The sequence below is a fragment of the Oncorhynchus tshawytscha genome, linkage group LG16 (genome assembly GCF_018296145.1).
Source record: "Oncorhynchus tshawytscha isolate Ot180627B linkage group LG16, Otsh_v2.0, whole genome shotgun sequence".
NCBI lineage: Eukaryota > Metazoa > Chordata > Actinopteri > Salmoniformes > Salmonidae > Oncorhynchus > Oncorhynchus tshawytscha.
The window spans coordinates 42,385,025-42,407,585 of NC_056444.1; the positions used below are offsets into that span (position 1 = coordinate 42,385,025).

Below are 22,561 nucleotides of genomic sequence, written 5' to 3' on the forward strand. Positions count from 1 at the left end.
TGGTTAAACTCACTCAGGTGTAACAAACTTAAACTTGCGCCTATTTTCAATGCTGAATTGAATATCATTGAGAAAACAGGTGTCAGTGTATTTTTTTCTCCCAACCATCCTTTCTGAAGATATAATCATTTAATTTTTCAACCGTATCTGTAATCTGATCACTAGTAACGTAACAGATTCAGTTTTGTTGGGAATCTGATTACATGTAACTCCCCAACCCTGGTTGTAAGTAAAATGACTGGCACGAACGAGTCGACATAGTCTGTTAAGCCGGTCACAACCTTGCCCACAGTCATGCGGTTTCACCATGTCTTTGAATGATACTCACAAGAGTTGTCTTGTATGTCTCGGCTGGGTGCATGCTCAGGCTACCTTGGATCGAACCTGCTTGCATCCTTATGCAGCCTTCACCCCTAAGGTCATGACTATGTCCTACAGGTCTCTAGCTTTTTGAACTTTTCCCCATATCTGCCTCCTCTGTTTGCTTCTGAGGAGCAACGAAAGTTACATGCCCTATGGCCGGTAATGGCATTACGCAGGTATATTGAGCGGACCAGGGGTGTCAGTTTGTGCGACCAACTGTCTGTTTTGGTAATCCGGCTTGTGGTAGAGGGCTTTCTAGCAGCGTCTCTCCCAATGGATTGTGGAGGCTATTGCTCTGTCATATGACAGCAAAAGGCAATCATTACCTACACCAGGGGTCTGGTGGCATCTGGGGTGTTGTTTAAAGGGTTGCCTGTAGGAGATATTTGTGCTGTGGTGAGTTGGGCATCACCACGCACTTTTGTGAAGTTCTATCGCTTGGATGTCACTGCCCCCAGTGTAGCCCATATCGTGCTTTCAACTGGGGCATGCGAAGGTCATTAGGCAGGGCAGATAGGCAGATTGCACAATACCCAAGTACCACAGGTTTTCCTGTCGGGTTGGAATTCTGGGTAGGCCATTTCATTTGGGTGTCCACTTGGGGCGTGATTTCATATCCCCATAGCTGTGTTGTACCGAGTTGACCGACTGAAATGGAATGTTCCATTATGACTATAACTACTGTTCCCTGAAGGAGGGAAACAAGGTACAACACCTGTTCGGCCCCATGCTGCCTAGTTCAGTGAAGTGGGGTACTGAATTGAAAGGATGAATCCTTGTCAGGCGCGATTCTAATGTTATTCAGTAGAGGGTGCTAGCAAGCCAACTCCCCATAGCTGTGTTGTACCTCGTTTCCCTCCTTCAGGAAACAGTAGTTGCAGTCATAACTGTAAGTTTACTGTTCCCGCATACTTAAACCATATTGTACTTTTTAAGTGTCTGCTGTTCACTCTGTCATTCCAGGCTTGGAAGAGATGGTGTACCCAAATTCTCTCTGCCCTCAGGTAAGACCAATAACTTTCTCTTTCTCTCATCCCCACGATTTATATCCAATGGCAGTCTGAACTATTAATCCAGGACTGGGGTCTTTAACTCTTGTTCCAGTCCAGCACTAACATACCAGATTTTACAGATCATGTTCCAGCAGCTCTCCAGGGCCAAAGTGTTCAGTCAAGTGAATGGATCTTCAATTGCCATCTTATTTACCCCCAGTTACCTGCACTCCTGTGATCCGCCCATCATCCATGGCAACCTGACCTGTGACACCATCTTCATCCAACACAACGGCCTCATCAAGATTGGCTCAGGTCTTACACCGCAGACTTTCTACCTAATCCTAATCCTAACCCTAACCTAGCTATAACCTGAACCTAACCCTGTGGTAACATGCATTAGGAACAGTTCAATTGTGACTTGAGAGCTTCATCTGAATAAATGGTAGCAGTAACAGTTAGCATTGCATGCTAGCAAACCCCTATACTGTGCATTGTGTGTACTACAATTGCCCAAATATGTATTATCATTGTTCTTCTATCTATGCATCTGAAGTTAACACTGGATACCCTGCTCTTTCCTATCCACAGTATGGCACCGGTTGTTTGTTAACGGTAAGAACCATATAAGTGTGCTGCACATCTAATTCTCTGAACGTCACAATATTCTGTGTGGTCTGGATTTGATTTTTCTAGCTGTCTGTCTTGTCCTCTCAGTGTTTCCGGAGGCCGGTGTTCATGGTAAAGTCCGTGCACACCGAGACGAGCAAAGGAACCTGCACTTCTTCTCTCCTGAATACGGCTGTGAGTGTTTTACTGAGCCTTCCTCGATTCCGATACAGTATATGTACTGTATGTCTGGTCTTCATGCTTTTATTAGTTGCCAGTTTCACTCCGGAGTTTCCCACGACGCTGTGACTAGGCAGTTAATATCATACATGTAATTTTAGAATAAATGTTCTCTTTCTCTGTGTCTAGCGGCTGAGGATGACTATGCCATTGACATCTTCTCCTTCGGGATTTGTGCTCTAGAGGTGAGCACCCAGCTGCAATAGTTGATACATGTATTATAAACCTTACTCTCCGTCCTTACGGACAATAAGACAATTTATTTAATTCTGATCAATGAATTTAGTCTTTTAGAACAGTGAAGCACTGCTAGCAAATCTGAGCTTTGTGTCTATAAAACAATTGTATTGTTAAGTTATTGAAATGTGTAGGCCTGTTGACAATCCTTGCCACAGAAAAGATTACCATCAGGAAATGGAGAGTTTGCTCTTCATTTTTTTTAAATAGCTCTCTTAAAGTTTTTCATATGTAGGCTTACACAGGAAAAAGGGTACATTACAGTGGTAAGGTAACAGGGCCTATAGCATTGTGAATTCCACTACATTTAGTGGCTTCTGATACACAAGTGCCTGCCATGAACAGGCACACAAACATAACACAAATCTTGCAACAGACCTGCTTTACAGCGCATGTTTCAAAACAATATTTTGGGTAATGTATTTCCTTTGGAATTTACCTTGGGTTGAGGTTTGTTTGAATGACAAATAAGTATTTGAATGTTCGAGCTCTGGAAAATGCCACATGAGAGAAGACTGGGGCAAGAAGGTACATGCAGACTTGGTCAAATTTTTGTCCTTACGCAATTATTAATTGTCATTGAGTATGACCGACGCGTGGAAACAGAATCCTTTCAAGGGTGAATGGAAAATCTTTTAAAAAAGAGATATTATAAATATTAGTATTACATACAGTGCCTTGCGAAAGTATTCGGCCCCCTTGAACTTTGCGACCTTCTGCCACATTTCAGGCTTCAAACATAAAGATAAAAAACTGTATTTTTTGTGAAGAATCAACAACAAGTGGGACACAATCATGAAGTGGAACGACATTTATTGGATATTTCAAACTTTTTTAACAAATCAAAAACTGAAAAATTGGGCGTGCAAAATTATTCAGCCCCTTTACTTTTAGTGCAGCAAACTCTCTCCAGAAGTTCAGTGAGGATCTCTGAATGATCCAATGTTGACCTAAATGACTAATGATGATAAATACAATCCACCTGTGTGTAATCAAGTCTCCGTATAAATGCACCTGCACTGTGATAGCCTCAGAGGTCTGTTAAAAGCGCAGAGAGCATCATGAAGAACAAGGAACACACCAGGCAGGTCTGAGATACTGTTGTGAAGAAGTTTAAAGCCGGATTTGGATACAAAAAGATTTCCCAAGCTTTAAACATCCCAAGGAGCACTGTGCAAGCGATAATATTGAAATGGAAGGAGTATCAGACCACTGCAAATCTACCAAGATCTGGCCGTCCCTCTAAACTAAACGGCTGAATAATTTTGCACGCCCAATTTTTCAGTTTTTGATTTGTTAAAAAAGTTTGAAATATCCAATAAATGTCGTTCCACTTCATGATTGTGTCCCACTTGTTGTTGATTCTTCACAAAAAAATACAGTTTTATATCTTTATGTTTGAAGCCTGAAATGTGGCAAAAGGTCGCAAAGTTCAAGGGGGCCGAATACTTTCTCAAGGCACTGTAATTAATGACAATGGTTATGAAAATTAACAGAAGCCATTCAAAGCATATTCTGTCCATTAAAATCACATCAAATTGATCAGAAATACAGTGTAGACATTGTTAATATTGTAAATGACTATGGTAACTGGAAACGGCTGGAATATCCTCATAGGCGTACAGAGGTCCATTATCAGCAACCATCACTCCTGTGTTCTAATGGCACGTTGTGTTAGCTAATCCAAGTTTATAATTTTAAAAGGCTAATTGATCATTAGAAAACCCTTTTGTAATTGTTAGCACAGCTGAAAACTGTTGTTCTGATTTAAAGAAGCAATAAAACTGGCCTTTAGACTAGTTGAGTATCTGGAGCATCAGCATTTGTGGGTTCGATTACAGGCTCAAAATGGCCAGAAACAAAGAACTTTCTTCTGAAACTCGTCAGTCTATTCTTGTTCTGAGAAATGAAGGCTATTCCATGCGAGAAATTACTAAGAAACTGAAGATCTCTTACAATGCTGTGTGCTACTCCCTTCACAGAACAGCGCGAAATGACTCTAACTAGAATAGAAAGAGGTGCACCTGGGGCCTCCCACTCAACTGAGCAAGAGGACAAGTACATTAGAGTGTCTAGTTTGAGAAACAGACGCCTCACAAGTTCTCAACTGGCAGCTTCATTAAATAGTACCCGCAAAACACCAGTCTCAACGTCAACAGTGAAGAGGCGACTCTGGGATGCTGGCCTTCTAGGCAAAGTTCCTCTGTCCAGTGTCTGTGTTCTTTTGCCCATCTTAATCTTTTCTTTTTATTGGCCAGTCTGAGATATGGCTTTTTCTTTGCAACTCAATGTCTACACTGTATTTCTGATCAATATGAATATTATTTTAATGGACAAAAAATGTGCTTTTCTTTCAAAAACAAGGCCATTTCTAAGTGACACAACTTTTGAACGGTAGTGTATGTAGGCTAAATGTAGCCAAATTCTTTCGGGTAAATGTCATGATCTCTGATCAATTTAGAATAGGTTAGTTTAATAGCCTACTGTTGCATGATTATTGTTATACACACTGAGCGGCTGGACCCATGCTTTTACAGTCTTGGCCTTGGGAGCATTTTTATTTTTTAAATCTTTGTCAAACCCAATAAAGCTTGATATAAATAGTCACCCGGGGCTTTATTTAATGGTCATTTGGAATGTCAAGTCAATGAGCATTTTGGGTAAATAATACAAAACATTGCGGAATATTAAGTCGCCAGTACCATGTAACAGGATGATGCGCTTCTTTTAAGAACATCTGTGCAAAATTGTAGGAGTAGACCCTGCTTAGTGTATTATAATATAGATGTGTTGCATTGTCTTCAAGTTGTGTTCATAAGCACAGTGCACACATGTCCTCTCTCTGCCTAATATTTCAGACACTGTGTATAACAGAACACAACACACAGACCATACATATACGCTCATGTCCCTCAGTGGTGTGTATTCATGAATGCCAAGGGAAGCCAGTTTGGATTTTGCTTCAGACCAATCACATCACATTAGAAGTTGTCGTTATCCTCCGGTAGCTAGCTAGCTAAAATTGTCCCTTTCCTAAATTAGTCATGGATGGAGATAGGGATTTGGACTTGGTGGTATTACTTAGTTCTCCATACTGGCCAATGATTATAACGGTGATTCTGATCAAACCATAAATTCATACATTGTGCCCCTGGCCTGAGAGGATGTAAGTTCAACATGTAGCTAGATGTAGAAATGTTAGGCTAATGCTAACTAGCTGGCCTGGTGCATCATTGCGCATGAAAGGGAAGTTAGGCTAGCGAGCAAGCATTTTAGCCAGGTGGCCTAAAACTAAATGCTTGTATCACAGAGTCATAGACTGTTGAGGCAACATGAAAGAGGAGGATGGTATTGGCATTTCTCTGCAAGTAGAGTCTCACACACACATAAATCATTACCATGGATAGCCACATCATGTAGCTTATGTTGATTGGACTAAATTGTTTTTGGTATCTTTTAGTTGTCACTGTATTAGACTAAGCATAGGTGATTAGATGATGTTGAAATGGTGCTGGAATAGTGGGAGCAGCGCCTGTTTTCTTTGCAACTTGGTAACTCGCCTTGGTTATAAAGCAATGGTTGTTTAGTAGTCCGAAAATGTCGGAAGATTTAACTTGCTTGACCATGCTGTATGTCATATAACGGTTTGTTACATGCAATATATTTTTACGCATTCACCGGACAGATGTTGCTCTTTGGTTTTGTAATGAAACAAGGGTGTGGTTGAATTTATTCTGCCATTGTGTCTTCTTATTGTCTCGGCCTTAGACCTACATATCACAGTGTCAAGACATATGAACTATCAGGTTATAGAGCAAACAACGCAATTACAGTTGAAGTTGGAAGTTTACATACACTTATGGTGGAGTCATTTAAACTAGTTTTTCAACCACTCCACAAATTTCTTATTAACACACTATAGTTTTGGCATGTCGGTTAGGACATCTACTTTGTGCATGACACAATTCATTTTTCCATCAATTGTTTACAGTTGTACCACAATTCCAGTGGGTCAGAAGTATACATACACTAAGTTGACTGTGCCTTTGAACAGCTTGGAAAATTCCAGAAAATGATGTCATGGCTTTAGAAGCTTCTGATAGGCTAATTGACATCATTTGAGTCAATTGGAGGTGTACCTGTGGATGTATTTCAAGGCCTACCTTCAAACTCATTGCCTTTTTGCTTGACATCATGGGAAAATCAAAAGAAATCAGCCAAGACCTCAGGAAAAATAATTGCAGACCTCCACAAGTCGGGTTCATCCTTGGGAGCAATTTCCAAACGCCTGAAGGTACCACATTCATCTGTACAAACAATGATGACCATCGTTATGTTTGGAGGGAAAATGCTTGAAAGCAGAAGAACACCATCCCAACCGCGCAGGGGTGGCAGCATCATGTTGTGGGGGTGCTTTGCTGCAGGAGAGACTGGTGCACTTCACAAAATAGATGGCATCATGAGAAAGTAAAATTATGTGGATATATTGAAGCAGATCAAGTTAAAGCTTGGTCGCAAATGGGTCTTCCAAGTGGACAATGACCCCAAGCATACTTCCAAAGTTGTGGCAAAATGGCTTAAGGACAACGTACTCAAGGTATTGGTTGGCCATCACAAAGACCTGACCTCAATCTTATAGAAAATGTTAGGGCAGAACTGAAAAAGTGTGTGCGAGCAAGGAGGCCTATGAACCTGGCTCCGTTAAACCAGCTCTGTCAGGAGGAAAGGGCCAAAATTCACCTAATTTATTGTGGGAAGCTTGTGGTCGGCTACCCAAACCGTTTGACCCAAGTTCAACAATTTAAAGGCAATGCTACACTCAATTAGTATTTGGTATGTAAACTTCTGACCAACTGGGAATATGATGAAAGAAATAAAAGCTGAAAGAAATCATTCTCTCTACTATTATTCTGACATTTCACATTCTTAAAATAAAGTAGTAATCCTAACTGACCTAAAACAGGGAATTTTTACTATGATTAAATGTCAAGAATTGTGAAAAACTGAGTTTAAATGTAATTGGCTAAGGTGTATGTAAACTTCCGACTTCAACTGTATCACAACACATAGGGGGAAAAAAGCCATATTACAACCTGCCTTGGCTTCCCTGGGGATTTTACCCATGCACCACTTCTGATGTCCATTCGTAACATAATCTCCTTTATTTATAGATGGCTGTCCTGGAAATCCAGGCTAATGGGGATGCTGTTGTGTCCAAGGAGGCCATCACCAACGCAGGCCAGTCTTTGGAGGATCCCCTCATGAGAGTGAGTTTCACTCATGTTTCCTTTCATGGCCCAAATATAGCCTAGCAACAGTGGGCAAATGCACAAAAACACATGACCACATTCATCTTTCTCTGATTAAATCAAACTTATTTATTTAGGCAAGTTAGTTAAGAACAAATTCTTATTTTACAATGACAGCCTACCGGGGAACACTGAATTGTTCAGGGGCAGAACGGCAGATTTTTACCTTGTCAACTCGGGGATTCGATCCAGCAACCTTTCGGTTACTGGCCCAATTCTCTAACCACTAGGCTACCTGCCACTGTCAATAGGGACAGGAGTTTTACTTGACTACGTGACCTGACCAGGAAACCAGACAGAGTTTTGACATACTTTACATTTATCAAACCCTAACCACGACATAGCTTTAACTTGGCTCCACTCCCTCTTATAGGAGTTCACCCAGTCATGTGTACGTCATGAAGCCAAGCAGCGGCCCACAGCTCATGACCTGCTATTCCACCGTGTGCTGTTTGAGGTCCACTCCCTCAAGCTTCTGGCTGCCCACTGCCTCATCAGCAACCAGTGTGAGTGTTTCCTCAGTCCTCACCTCTGGAGCCCCAAAGCACACCGCATGCAATATGTGGAATTGCCATTTGAGTGATTCCACACGAAACCCAGACAAAGAAATACCATGATTTTGGGGATGTTCATGACATTTCATCCATAGAATTGGAGGAAGGATTTGATATTTGTATCGAAAAGCATAATTGGGTGCTTTTTCTTGGTTGTATTCATGTGTTTTGTGTCTGTCTCCGACAAAGAAAGTTTGACTTCCACCCAAAATTACTTATTTTCTTTTTTAGGTTTAAGGAAGTGTGTAGGTCCCAATCTATATCACACAGCTATGAAAGTTCTATATTTAGAACCGCCTGCTCGATCAGGGACTGTCAAATTTGGCATATTTATTACATTTTGGCCTTACACCGGCCTCCTTTGAGACGGCGTAATGTTTCATTTGTAAGTGCTACAAACCAAAATTGGTGTCAGATGAAGCTTTACTGCTTGTTCGATAATATGAGTAGTATTTTGATTTCAATCATTATCCTACATTAATTTACGAATATCGAAAAATATGAATATTGAAAAAACAAATGTTTTTATTTAATAATTGTTAACTATATTGTTGAATATAATATGCTCTACGGGCATATCAAAGTTCCAGGGTGGGACCTCTGCTAGTTTTAAAGTTATGACCCATTTTATACATGAAATTGGCATAGGTAATGTAACCAATCACAACCCTCCTTTTACTGAGGGTAGGCAACAACATCTCCACCCCGCTGATCCTCAACACTGGGGCCCCACAAGGGTGCATTCTGAGCCCTCTCCTGTACTCCCTGTTCACCCACGACTGCGTGGCCACGCACACCTCCAACTCAATCATCAAGTTTGCGGACGACACAACAGTGGTAGGCTTGATTACCAACAACGACGAGACGGCCTACAGGAAGGAGGTGAGGGCCCTCGGAGTGTGGTGTCAGGAAAATAACCTCACACTCAACGTCAACAAAACTAAGGAGATGATTGTGGACTTCAGGAAACAGCAGAGGGAACACCCCCCTATCCACATCGATGGAACAGTAGTGGAGAGGGTAGCAAGTTTTAAGTTCCTCGGCATACACATCAGACAAACTGAATTGGTCCACTCACACAGGCAGCATCGTGAAGAAGGCGCAGCAGCGCCTCTTCAACCTCAGGAGGCTGAAGAAATTTGGCTTGTCACCAAAAGCACTCACAAACTTCTACAGATGCACAATCGAGAGCATCCTGGCGGGCTGTATCACCGCCTGGTACGGCAACTGCTCCGCCCACAACCGTAAGGCTCTCCAGAGGGTAGTGAGGTCTGCACAACGCATCACCGGGGGCAAACTATCTGCCCTCCAGGACACCTACACCACCCGATGTTACAGGAAGGCCATAAAGATCATCAAGGACAACAACCACCCGAGCCACTGCCTGTTCACCCCGCTATCATCCAGAAGGCGAGGTCAGTACAGGTGCATCAAAGCTGGGACCGAGAGACTGAAAAACAGCTTCTATCTCAAGGCCATCAGACTGTTAAACAGCCACCACTAACATTGAGTGGCTGCTGCCAACACACTGACTCAACTCCAGCCACTTTAATAATGGGAATTGATGGGAAATTATGTAAAATATATCACTAGCCACTTTAAACAATGCTACCTAATATAATGTTTACATACCCTACATTATTCATCTCATATGTATACGTATATACTGTACTCTATATCATCTACTGCATCTTTATGTAATACATGTATCACTAGCCACTCTTAACTATGCCACTTTGTTTACATACTCATCTCATATGTATATACTGTACTCGATACCATCTACTGTATCTTGCCTATGCCGCTCTGTACCATCACTCATTCATATATCTGTATGTACATATTCTTTATCCCCTTACACTTGTGTGTATAAGACAGTAGTTTTGGAATTGTTAGTTAGATTACTTGTTGGTTATTACTGCATTGTCGGAACTAGAAGCACAAGCATTTCGCTACACTCGCATTAACATCTGCTAACCATGTGTATGTGACAAATAAAATTTGATTTGATTTTGACTTGTATCATTGCACATCCTGCAAATCGCCAGTAGGTGGCGACCATTTTGAATCCATTTTCATATTCACTCTGTTGGTAATGCTTACAAGTTGGATCATAACTGTAAAAGTAGCAGAGATCCCACTCTAAAACTTTATTATCCATGCATAATCACTTTACCTCTACCTACATGTACACATTACCTCAATTACCTCGACTAACCTGTGCCCCCGCACATTGACTCTGTACCGGTACCCCCTGTATATAGCCTCGCTACTGTTATTTTATTGTTGCTCCTTAATTATTTGTATATTTTTTACTTTATAAATGTTTTATAAATGTTTTACTTAAGTTTATTTTAGTAAATACTCTAACACTTTTTTCTTAACTACATTGTTGGTTAAGGTCTTTAAGCAAGCATTTCACGGTTTACACCTGTTGTATTCGGCACATGTGACAAATAAAATTTGATTTGATATGCCTGTAGAGTATATTATATTCAACAATATAGTGAAAAATGATGATCAAAAAATGTTTTTTTTTTCAATATTCATAAATTAATGAAAGAAAACAATTATCGTAATCAAAATACTACTCACATTACAGCGAAAGTGGTAAAGCTTCATATGACACCAAATTCTGCTATGTAGCACTTACAAATTAAACATTATGGAGTCTTAAAGAAGGCCTGGGTAAGGCCAAAATGTCAGAAATATGCCAATTCTGATGAATTATTTCTCAATTATGGTTTTAGATACAATTGTCAAATATATGTCAACATTCCTTCCTTCCTCCACAGGACCGTTCTTTGGATTAAATGTTGTGAAAATCCATCAAATCATGGTCTTTTTTTGGTCTGGGTTTCATGAGGAATCACTTTTTTTTGGCCGGGGGAACCAGTCTGTTGGTATGACAAGGAGTGGCATGATGACACAAACAGAGTGGTATCCAGGCTAGCCATTTCTGTGGAAGAGAGAAAATGTTTCCATGTTTGTCACGTGACAGCTGAAAAATTATGTAGATTTTGTGGGATGTATCTTTTGTTACAATGGAAGTGGAAACATTTTTCTATTTCATTTGCTAATAGACACCCTGGTGTGGAATCCATGTAAAGCTCCCTTTCCCTTCTCTACCCAGACCTGCTCCCAGAGAACTGTGTGGAGGAGAAGACCAAGTCCTTTGATCCCAACGGTCTCATGGCGGAGATCAAACATGGCGACCGGCCTGGTGTGCAGCTCAAGTACTCCCATGTGTCCCCTTTGGAGCTGGACAAGTTCCTGGAGGACGTCAAGTAAGGGCTAATTCCACTCACCCATTGGGCTCAGGTCAAAAGTAGAACACTATATAGAGAATAAGGTGCAATTTAGGACAAAACCTGAGAGGACTGCCTTGTTCATTGTGAAGGTTCATTGTAAAGGGTATTATATACACACCTGTGGCTCCTGACTTCATTCTGAATCCCCCTCCTCAGGAATGGGATATACCCCCTCATGAACTTTGCGTTATCGCGGCCCCACCCCGTCCCCCGTGCCCTCTCCCTGTCCCATGAACAGGTGGAGTCGGTAAAGACCCCCACCCCTGAGCCCCAAGAGACAGAGAGCAGAAAGGTGAGGTCTGTGTGTGTATGTCTGTATCTCATTCTATTTGTTTATGTCTGTGTGAGAGAGACAGTGTTGCAAGTTAAAGTACGCTTATCATTCTAATGCAATGTCGGTCTGATGGTGTGTTGCAGGTGATTCAGATGCACTGTAACTTGGAGTCAAATGAAGAAGGGACCAAAACTCATGTGAGTTTGATTATAATCTTCTTTTAAGTAATGGCGTCCATCTCACGGCAGTCTTTTGCAGTTACCATAACTGACATGACAAAACACCCCCCCCCCTACTTATTTTTTTTGTCGTTGGATCCCCACAACTATTTGCATTTGGGGGATAAGCATATTCTGGGTTAATGAAATATATTCCTCTCTCCTCTCCTTAGCTCTCTCTGTTTCTTAAGATGGATGACAAGCTCCATCGACAACTCAGCTGTGACATCCTTCCAAGTGAGTTCTAATGGACACTTTATCTGTAATACAGTTAATTTATTGCCACTCTTGATAAAGATGAGCAAAAAGTAAATACAAATACTGAGCTCTATTGTACGCTCAAAAAAATGTGACAATTATAATACACAATTGCTCAGAGAACGAGATTTTGTTTACACCCCTTTTTTCAATACCTCACCTTGCGAGGATAACGGCACTGAGCCTTTTCCTCAAATGTTTTATGAGATTGGAGAACACATTGGGTGGGAACTTAAACCAATCCTCCATACAGAATCTTTGCAGACCCTTGATATAATTAATCTGTGCTTATGGACTGCCCTCTTCAATTCAAACCACAGATTTTCAATGGGGTTCCAGTCTGGAGACTGAGATGGCCATTGCAAAATGTGGATTTTGTGGTCAATGAACCACTTCTTTGTGGATTTTGATGTGTGCTTGGGGTTATTGTCTTGCTGGAAGATCCTTTTGAGGCAATCAGGTTTTGGGCTAAATTGTCCTGGTAATGGGTAAACTTCATAATGCCGTTGACCTTAACGGCATTATGCCATTGACCACAGGGCCCCAGGACCAGTGGAAGCAAAATAGCCCCATAAAATCAAATATCCACCACCATATTTTAACAGTAGGTATGGGGTTATTTTCTGCATAGGCATCCTTATTTTGGACACCAAACACACCACTGGTGTGCTTGAACAAATAGCTAAATTTTCATGTCATCTGACCAGAGCAACGTTGCCAATACCATTTAGTAAACTCCAAGCGTTTACATTTGTTGGATGACATGAAAATAGAGCTCTTTGGCCATGCACACCAATAGTGTTTATTGCATACTGTTGTATGAGGCTCAACCATTTTGAATTAATCTTTCAGATGACAGCTCCAAAGACCTTGCCAATGAACTTGTTCACTACGCTTTCATAAGTGAGGTAGGTATTATTTTTGCGTAATGTTATTGCAAATGGCCTTAATCATTATAATCGATATCCTGTAATGATCTGACCGCTAACCCTGTGTAACCCCATGCAGGAGGACTGTGAGAAGCTGGCAGGGTTCCTTGAGGATGCGCTCACCAGACACAAGGGCAAAGCCTCTGGAACCACACAGTGAGAAGGGTCCGTTATGAAAACTGGCTCAGAGAGGGGCCTCATGCATTGACCACTCGAACAGAGAGAGAAAGGGGCCAGAAGGCAGGATCCCTCAGCCAGGATCAGAGGGGTCAGGTCCAGTGATGGTTTGAGGGATTGGGACTGAGGCTGATGATTGGTGGGATCATCCCATAGAGGGTTAGGATAGGCCAGGATTGAGAGGGACAGGAAGCATCTCTGGTTGGAAGACCCATAGACATCATGGCTACAGAGCATTCGGAAAGTTTTTTTTAACGTTACAGCCTTATTCTAAAATTGATTTTTTTTTTAAACTACAACCTACACACAATACCCCATAATGACAAAGTGAAACAGGTTTAAAGAAATATTAGCATTAAAAATATTTATTTGTATTAAAAATAAAAAACAGATACCTTATTTACATAAGTATTCAGACCCTTAGAGATGAGACTCGAAATGGAGCTCAGGTGCATCCTGTTTCCATTGATTATCCTTGAGATTTTTCTACAACTTGGTTAGAGTCCACCTGTGGTAAATTCAATTGTTTGGACATGATTTGTAAAGGCACATACCTGTTTATATAAGATCCCACAGTTGACAGTGCATGTCAGAGCAAAAGCCAAACCATGAGGTCGAAGGAATTGTCTGTAGAGCTTCGAGACAGGATTGTGTCAGATCTGGGGAAGGATACCAAAATAAATTCTGCAGCATTGTGAAGGTCCCCAAGAACACAGTGGCCTCCATCATTCTTAAATGGAAGAAGTTTGGTACCACCAAGACTCTTCCTAAAACTGGCTACCCGGCCAAACTGTTCAATCGGGGGAGAAGGGCCTTGGTCAGGGAAGTGACCAAGAACCCGATGGTCACTTTGACAGAGCTCCAGAGTTCCTCTGGAGAACCTTCAGGATCGAGGTAAAGATGAACGGAGCAAAGTACAGAGAGATCCTTGATGAAAACCTGCTCCAGAGCGCTCAGGACCTCAGACTGGGGTGAAGGTTCACCTTCTAACAGGACAACAACCCTAAGCACATAGCCAAGACAACGCAGGAGTGGCTTCGGTCAAGTCTCTGAATGTCCTTGAGTGGCCCAGCCATAGCCCGGACTTGAACCCAATCGAACATCTCTGGAGAGACCTGAAAGTAGCTGTGCAGCGACGCTCCCCACCCAATCTGACAGAGCTTGAGAGATTTTGCAGGGAAGAATGGGAGAAACTCCCCAAATACAGGTGTGCCAAGCTTGTAGCGTCATACCCAAAATACTCGAGGCTATAATCGCTGCCAAAGGTGCTTCAGCAAAGTACTTAGTAAAGGGTCTGAATACTTATGTAAATGTTACATTTCAGTTTTTTTTCTTAATACATTTGCAAAAGATACTAAAAACCTATGTTTACTTTGTCATTATGGTGTGTGTAGGTTGAGGGGGAAAAACTATAATACATTTTTTAATAAGGCTGTAACTTTTTAAAAATGTGGGGGAAAATCAAGGGGTCTGAATACTCCCCAAATGCACTGTATGTTCAGCTATCCCACAATGCGGTGGAAGATTGATAATTACCCCTGCCTAAAAGGGATGTAATGCCTTAAAATGTCTTCATGACTTTGTTCCTCCATAATGTCACTACTGTTACTGTACTGCCAGTAGAGATATTTCCAATGATGGATGGACATAGTTAATTCGATACAAACAAATAAAACAGCTATGTTTTCATGTTAATTTACAATACTTTAATTAATAGTTTATAACTCCAGAAATGTTAATTGTTTTTAGAAAATAATCTTAAAAAATAAGATTTTTTTATAAAATGACTCCCTAGTTTTATAAGCCCCAGAAATACCTACTGTAGAAATGTCTAGTGAGAGTAACTTTGAAGACAAAGATGAGAACCGTCCAACATGCACTGGTAATGCTAAACATGCTAACACTTATTTATGTTTGCTTAGTTCTATGAACAGCATTGGCGTTGCACAGACCTCTTTTTCTGTTTAAGTTTTAATGGTGTATAATGGTCTTCAAACAACCTCGCAGTGCATTCTACCAATCGTTTACTAGCCTGAATGACTCTCCATGCATTAGTAGTAATGAGCAATGAGATGATGCCTCTCTTTTAGTCTGTAGTGCTCTTAAGGGTTTTCCCTGTGAAAGTGTTCTGTAAGCCAAAGACTTGCAAAGTGCCTGTGATGGCAACCTACCATGTACAAAACCCATAACACATTACACAGCAACATAAAGCGACTTCAGAATAAGATGAAAAACTCCTCCAGACAGTCAACAATTCAGGCTATTGTGTTGATGTCAACAGAATGATATACTTTTATTTTCCTTTATTCTGAAAAGCAGATTGTGAATGTGAAGAGGGGCCACAGCAGAAATTTTTAAATACATTCTAGAAAAGGAATTGCAGCTAAACACATAGAATGTGTACTTAATATAGTGAATATACTCCACTCCAATTGAGACATTTTAGAACAAGAATATAAATGGAGGGTTTTCATAAATAGTTCAGAAGAAATAAAGCACATAATACAATTATTTGGGAGCAATCAGTTGCTGTTTTATTGAACGATACAGATATTGTATCTTAATTTGATCATTCTGTTGTCGCTGAGAATCTTCCTGCACCGCAGGAAATTCAAATGAGACTTGTGATTTACAAAAATTCACTGAAAACCCGCAGTTATCTTTTTCTCTCGTTCGCTCAAATGCCAAAGCACCAGATTGAATGTCGCAGTAGTACATGTATTCTAATGTACGTCAACAACCGTAATTTTCAATAGCTTAATAACACAAGATGGATATTGGTCTCCACTACGACATACAAGTGTATTCGAAATGTAGCCATAGGCTACATCTAAACTATAACCTATCAAAACTAATTTCCCATTTGAAAAAATAAATAAATTTGTTTAATGAAATCCTGCTGCAGGATTATTTTACTCCTGTGACAAAACTGGTCAAATTAAGATAACAACTACAGTACACAACACAAGAAAGCGTTATATACTTATGTACAGTAGGTTGAAGCTGAATTCTGCGTTAATAAATGTGCTATTTAGCCTTTATGTCCACTGATCCCTAATCTCGGTTAACCCAGTAGACTGTCCACAAGAGATTAACAGATCCCCAATGTCTTTTAAAGAAAGCAAGAGAATAAGGTGGATTTAGTAAATTATGGATGGCTTTAAGAAGTTGCCCGTGTTTTTAGGGAGGAGAAAAAAATAACTTTTCTTAATCAATCTTGAACAATGTATGTTCTTCAGTGTCTGCATCTTAACAATATTACATTTGTTTCTTATGCTATCTGTAAAGCTGTGGCCCCATTACAATTGCAGTCCTGTATAATCTGCTCATTTCTCTTAAAATGTCCAGCCTTTTATCAGCTAGTCTCGAGGGAAACATTTTTGGGGAAGAGTTATCGGTAGAATATTGTGTAGATAAATGTGTTTACCTTGAACAGAAGTGTGAATGCTTAGAGTGGTGCTACTGTTGCTCTTATCTGGTCTCATAATCTGCAATGCATGTATTAATAATAGCTGAAACTGTTCAGGCTTTGCTTTTCCAAGATTGCCTTAGTCATTGACTGACTCCAGGGGGGGACCTGCTCGAGACAAATGTATGCCCATTCATCCATCCATCAGTCTTTTTCTGTAGTGATCACTTTCTCCTCAGTCTGGATTCTGTTGAATTTATGTAGGCTCTGTATAGTACTGGACGTGTTCTACTTATCCTTCTGTAAATTATTGTACTGCAATGAATGACGATAAAAAAATGTTTTGTCACACCATGGTGAGACTGTTTGAAGATTATTATTATTCTTTTCAATATATTATTGGTCTTGGGGTCCTGACAAACATTTCAACTTTAAGACACAGATAAGTAACCCCCCCCAAAGTCAAGCTGTTAATTTCAGTTCGAGGGGCCTGACAGCAGACAGACAGTGACCAGGGGGAGGTCACACAAGTAAGTGAAAGAAGTTTTATTGAAAGGGTCCATCTGTGATTGCTACGTCCATTTTTTCTTTGAGAATATAACTTGCCTCATCAAATCAAAGTTTATTTGTCACGTGCACCGAATACAACAGGTGTAGAAATGCTTATTTACAGGCTCTAACCAACAGTGCAAAAAAGGTATTAGGTGAACAATAGGTGAGTAAAGATATAAAAACAACAGTAAAAAGACAGTGAAAAACAGTAGCGAGGCTATATACAGTAGCTAGGCTATATACAGACACCGGTTAGTCAGGCTGATTGAGGTAGTATGTACATATGGTTAAGTGACTATGCATATTTGATGAAGAGAGAATAGCAGTAGCGTAGACACAATGCAGATGGCCAGGTTAGCCAATGTGCGCAGTGGCGGTTCTGGGGGAAGGGGGGGGGGGCAGTGTCAACAATTTTGGACCCCCTTGTGGCCCCCCTAAATGTGGAGTATGAAATCATTTTTACATAACTAATTTTTACTATCGATTTTTTATTTTTTTTACATCCGTTATTAGACAGTGGCAACGATGATTATTATGAACATGGTATTTTGCCTGCTATTGTCTGCAATGCAGTGAAGAAAACGATGACAAACAATAACATCTAATGTAACTGGCCCCAGCTTGGCCCACATTTACCAAAACGGGCGGTGTAGCGACTTATTGTTTGAATATGCAGATTGCCCCTTTAACCTTTCCTGACTATGACAAACACATCAAATAATCTAAACCAATTGTATGGCTACATCAGCACTACAGTGTACTTTCAAGCACATGTCTACTTTAGTCAAATGGGCAAAATAACGGCCAAATCAAACCTAGCAACCCTGAACTGTGCCTGAACTGACCTGAAATCAAGCTCTCGCGACGTTCTTTCGCCGGTCTCGGGTTTAGTGTTTGTCCTGCAAGTCTCGCGGTACTCGCAAACTGGTGGAGGGCCTATTCAAGTAGGTGTGCTTCATGGCGGTGACGGAGATTGCGGTAAATAACTTGCTAAATAAGTTAAATATGAACTCAGTTATTGTTGTCCCCGTCCTGTTTCTCAAATAGTTGTGAACCTACATATCTTGTAGGAATTATTGGTTTATTCCCGTGAACCACGTTTAATTCACAAAACCTGAATTTAGGCATGCGGCCTTTATCAACTACTAGCAAGCTAAGTTAGCTAACTACTGCGACAATTGGCTCTAGACTAATGCTTTCTAGCTAAAAAAAATAATAAAGCAATTGCTAGCTCACTGGTAAAGATGTTAGTATGTTAGACTGCCTTGTTGGAATTACAATGCATGATTGAAAATAGTGATATGCTAGGTAGCTATGTTAAAGAAGATGCAACGACCAAGTTAGGTAGTTACGTTAGCTCGCCTCAACTATCCTAACGTTACTTACGATTGAGCTCCACCCACTCAAGTGTAGCAACTTAGCTAGTCATTTAGCTAACAAGCAAGCGTATCACTTGCTTACGCTTCGCATTTTCTAGTAACTAGGGGTGTAACGATTCACCAAACCCACGGTTGGGTACGTACTATTGCGTTTTTGTTATCACGTTTCGGTACAGCGGGAAAATTAAATGCCATCCACAATGTTCCTGCCATTGTCTGTTGTGACAGGGTTGTTATGTGGGCCTCAGGTTTCCACTCTGATGCTGCGTTTGTAGCTGTGGGAGGTGGGAATTTAACGTTACCAGTTGGATTCATTCATGTGATTTGAAATCGAGAATTGTCCATTGGCAAATGGTCAATTTGCCACCATAAACTAAAAGTACAACTTTCATGATTGTAACCAATTTATAGAGTTCAAAAACCACATTAATAAATTGTTTTTTATAAATAATGTTGCGTTGCATTTAATTACAGAAAATGCTGTTAGAGGCCATTTCGTTAGTAGGTGACAGAGGTCACCATGTGGGAGGTGGGTGCTCAGGATGATAGACACGTTCCCCATAGGAATTAGTTGGAGGTCCATCCAAGTGAATTTTTCCCAATTGTATGTGGTAAATTCCCACTTCCATCTTCGAGAACGCACCATGACTGCTTCCTTCAGTGGCAGATGCGTGACGCATAAACGGCTTGTGTCTGTAGCAAGGTGCATCTACCACTCTGGGTTGATGTGATGGGAAAGGGGCTATCAATGTTTAGTATGCAGCAGGGCTTAATATTAACTTTTTTAGCCATTTGTTCTTGGGACAAGACAGATTTTTTTACTTCCCCGAAAGCTTAAGCCACTTGTTCCAACAACAAAAAAGGTCCATAACACCATCAGCCAAAAGGGTGACTGAAAATTGGTGAAGTGCAAAGGAGGGGTCTTGAAATCATTTTCGGGTTTTTTCCATACATAGATGATGTTATCGCTCCTAAGCGGCCATGTAATGGCCCACTACGCATTTGGCTGGCGTGCTACGACGAGGGACGAGAGGCATTATGATATTGGCAAAATATATTTAGCGGAGCCAAACATTTTCTAATAGCCTATTCCACTCTGGTGGAGATGTGGCACGAAAGAGAGGCCTAGGCTACTGTACATATCTGGCTCTGTGAGTTATGGCGCGAGTGACACCGTCACAAAGACTTCTTGGCTGTGCGTCTTGTGATGGGTTGAAAATCATAATGGGCTGTAGAGCGACTGCTGTCCTCAGAACTGGATAATTCTAAACTGATTTGCATTTTTTCATCATCCTCCTCTCTTAGCGGCGGCAGTGTAGCCTAGTGGTTAGAGCGTTGGACTAGTAACCGGAAGTTCAAGTTCAAACCCCCGAGCTGACACGGTACAAATCTGCCCCTGAACAGGCAGTTCACCCACTGTTCCTAGGCCGTCATTGAAAATAAGAATTTGTTCTTAACTAACTTGCCTAGTTAAATAAAGGTAAAAATTAAAAAATTATTTGCCTAGGCTACTATATGCATTGTAGGTAGGTTGCACATTGCTAGAATAATATGGAATTAGGCCTAGGCCAACTACGCAGTTCATTCATAAGCTTTCCTCAGCTGTAGCCTAAATTCTTTTGACTCATTACATTTTTCAATCTTGGTATTTTGCTCAATTTCACCTCTTGAGGGTTAAAATATTTGTAATTCAAAATAAATCTGTGCATGAGAATAGCATAGACTCCTACTTTTATAATTATTCCCATTTAAAAGTTGCAACTTTAGAAACAACACTTTATTAGAATAATTTGGAAAGCCTCCTGAGTGGTGCAGCGGTCTAAGGCACTGCAGTGCTTGAGACGTCACTAGAGACCTGGGTTCGATCCCGGGTTGTGTCAAGCAGCCGTGACCGGGAGTCCCATAGGGCAGCACACAATTGGCCCAGTGTCGCCCGTGTTCGGGAAGGGTTTGGCTGAGGGGGCTTTTTGCACTCTGAGGGGGCTCATTGCACTCTGGTGACTCCTTGTGGCGGGCCGGACGCCTGCAGGCCGACTCTGATCTTCAGTTGAATGGTGTTTCCTCCTGCACATTGCCGGCTGGCTTCCCGGTTAAGTGTGCAGGTGTTAAGAAGCATGGTTTGGTGGGTTGTGTTTTGGAGGACGCATGACCCGACCTTTGCCTCACGCAGCCTTACAATGTATTAAAAATCAAAACGTATAGCCCCACGTTTGTAGAACTAAAGTTACATTAATAACTCTAAATTAAGCATATGGGACTACCTATTTCTTTGTTAACCGCTCAACACAGAATAGCCGCATGTGTGCACTAACTAATCGTTTGGAGAAAATATCCTTTCTATTTTATTCAGCTTCGTTCAATTAGATTCTTTATTCTATAAAATAATGCCACAGAATTATAACCAAATCTTGTCAGCTAAATTAATTAGTGTAGCCCACAGGCATATGGCATTAACCAGATCAAGACCTAACAGTATGTATGCTATTCTGTTTTTCTGAAAAAGACTACATTTTCTTCATATATTTCTTTAGAACTGTCTAAAATAAATACATGGATTTATTGTGAAGGTAGGCTATATTACATGGATTTAAAATGTAGATGATCCAAATGTCTGCATCGGTGGCTTGTAGGTGTGGAAGCCAGGATACACTACATGTGTTAATTAACGGTCAATTACTGTGAGACCAACCGTTATTTGCTTGACAATCACCGGCTAACAAAATCAAAGCCCTAACTGTGGGGGTCGTAGAGCAAAACAGAGAGCACCATCGTGTTCGTGAGAGTCTCATCTTTCCATAGTCATAATAGTTTGTAGGCCAAACCGTTCGGACACTACAGACGATTTTGTGAGAAGACCGATTTATTTAGAATGGCAACCATGCCCAGCTGTGTGCTGCCTGAACCAATTGTGATCGGAGTAATTGTTTGATATTGTTTTTACTTTTTACGAATGGACAACTGAAATATTTTGTGGTTGTCTGACTTTTTAAAAACTTAACCCCGGACAAGCCTTAATGTCGAGCCCTGAAGCGCAACACGGTGCATTGGAAAATGTATTGAAAGCTTGCTTATATTATATTGGGGCGGCAGGGTAGCCTAGTGGTTAGAGCGTTGGACTAGTGGTTAGAGCGTTGAAAATAAGAATTTGTTCTTAACTGACTTGCCTAGTTAAATAAAGGTAATAAAAATATTGGGCAGGTGCTACCTGTTTACTGAAATGGGTGCAAGTGGAAAGTACGCAATGTGGCTGGAGCACTTTCACGACAGGGTTTCCGCCAATAATAGCCGCTTAAAAATAAAATTGCCACCGGCCTGGGAGAAGATAATATCTCATTGCAAAATACTTTTTAGCCTATTAAATTGATGGAAATACATTTGACTGGTCATGCTTATCAGTGTATGAGTTAATTTGCATAATTGAGTGGAATTGAATTAGCGCGTGTGTGCACTATATTCGTTATGTATCTTCTTTATCTCGTGTACAGCATACAGAGCCTTTGAGTGGAAAATCTGTCAGACAGTGTGAGCGTGCCTGCTACAGCATCTCAAACAGCAAATTCATAGTTGACGGAACGCAGGCTTCATCAGCTCGTCACACCACTTTGTAATGAGCTGGAGGCATTATGCATTTTGAAAACATAAAGTTAATTGTTTGAAACCTGAGCGTTTTACAACATATTATGAGGCATGTCTTACCTTGCTTCAAAGTAGCCTAGCCAAATTCAGACCATATCCATGGAGGCAATTGTT

The 22,561-nt window shown here is 40.8% G+C and overlaps 2 protein-coding genes across 7 annotated transcripts in view; both read left to right on the forward strand.

Moving 5' to 3' along the window:
* The window catches only part of LOC112215692 (nuclear receptor-binding protein 2), a 75,283-nt gene extending 61,385 nt beyond the window's left edge, over positions 1-13,898 (forward strand). Inside the window, exons 5-17 of one of the 2 annotated variants that reach the window (XM_024374955.2) lie at positions 1,327-1,367; positions 1,576-1,670; positions 1,947-1,970; positions 2,052-2,159; positions 2,334-2,389; positions 7,613-7,708; positions 8,124-8,256; positions 11,438-11,591; positions 11,772-11,907; positions 12,033-12,086; positions 12,281-12,344; positions 13,218-13,273; positions 13,374-13,898. In XM_024374955.2, the coding sequence (XP_024230723.1) occupies positions 1,327-1,367; positions 1,576-1,670; positions 1,947-1,970; positions 2,052-2,159; positions 2,334-2,389; positions 7,613-7,708; positions 8,124-8,256; positions 11,438-11,591; positions 11,772-11,907; positions 12,033-12,086; positions 12,281-12,344; positions 13,218-13,273; positions 13,374-13,454 (1,098 nt within the window). In that variant the 3' untranslated portion in view covers positions 13,455-13,898. The remainder of the gene's footprint in view (positions 1-1,326; positions 1,368-1,575; positions 1,671-1,946; positions 1,971-2,051; positions 2,160-2,333; positions 2,390-7,612; positions 7,709-8,123; positions 8,257-11,437; positions 11,592-11,771; positions 11,908-12,032; positions 12,087-12,280; positions 12,345-13,217; positions 13,274-13,373) is intronic. The other variant, XM_024374956.2, reaches the window with a different exon arrangement.
* A 4,406-nt stretch (positions 13,899-18,304) lies between these two features.
* Positions 18,305-22,561, forward strand: part of LOC112215693 (poly(U)-binding-splicing factor PUF60) — a 28,084-nt gene continuing 23,827 nt past the window's right edge. For 4 of the 5 annotated variants that reach the window (XM_024374957.2, XM_024374959.2, XM_024374960.2 and 1 more), the window contains exon 1: positions 18,305-18,410. In XM_024374957.2, coding sequence (XP_024230725.2) covers positions 18,390-18,410 — 21 coding nt within the window. In that variant the 5' untranslated portion in view covers positions 18,305-18,389. The remainder of the gene's footprint in view (positions 18,411-22,561) is intronic. The other variant, XM_024374958.2, reaches the window with a different exon arrangement.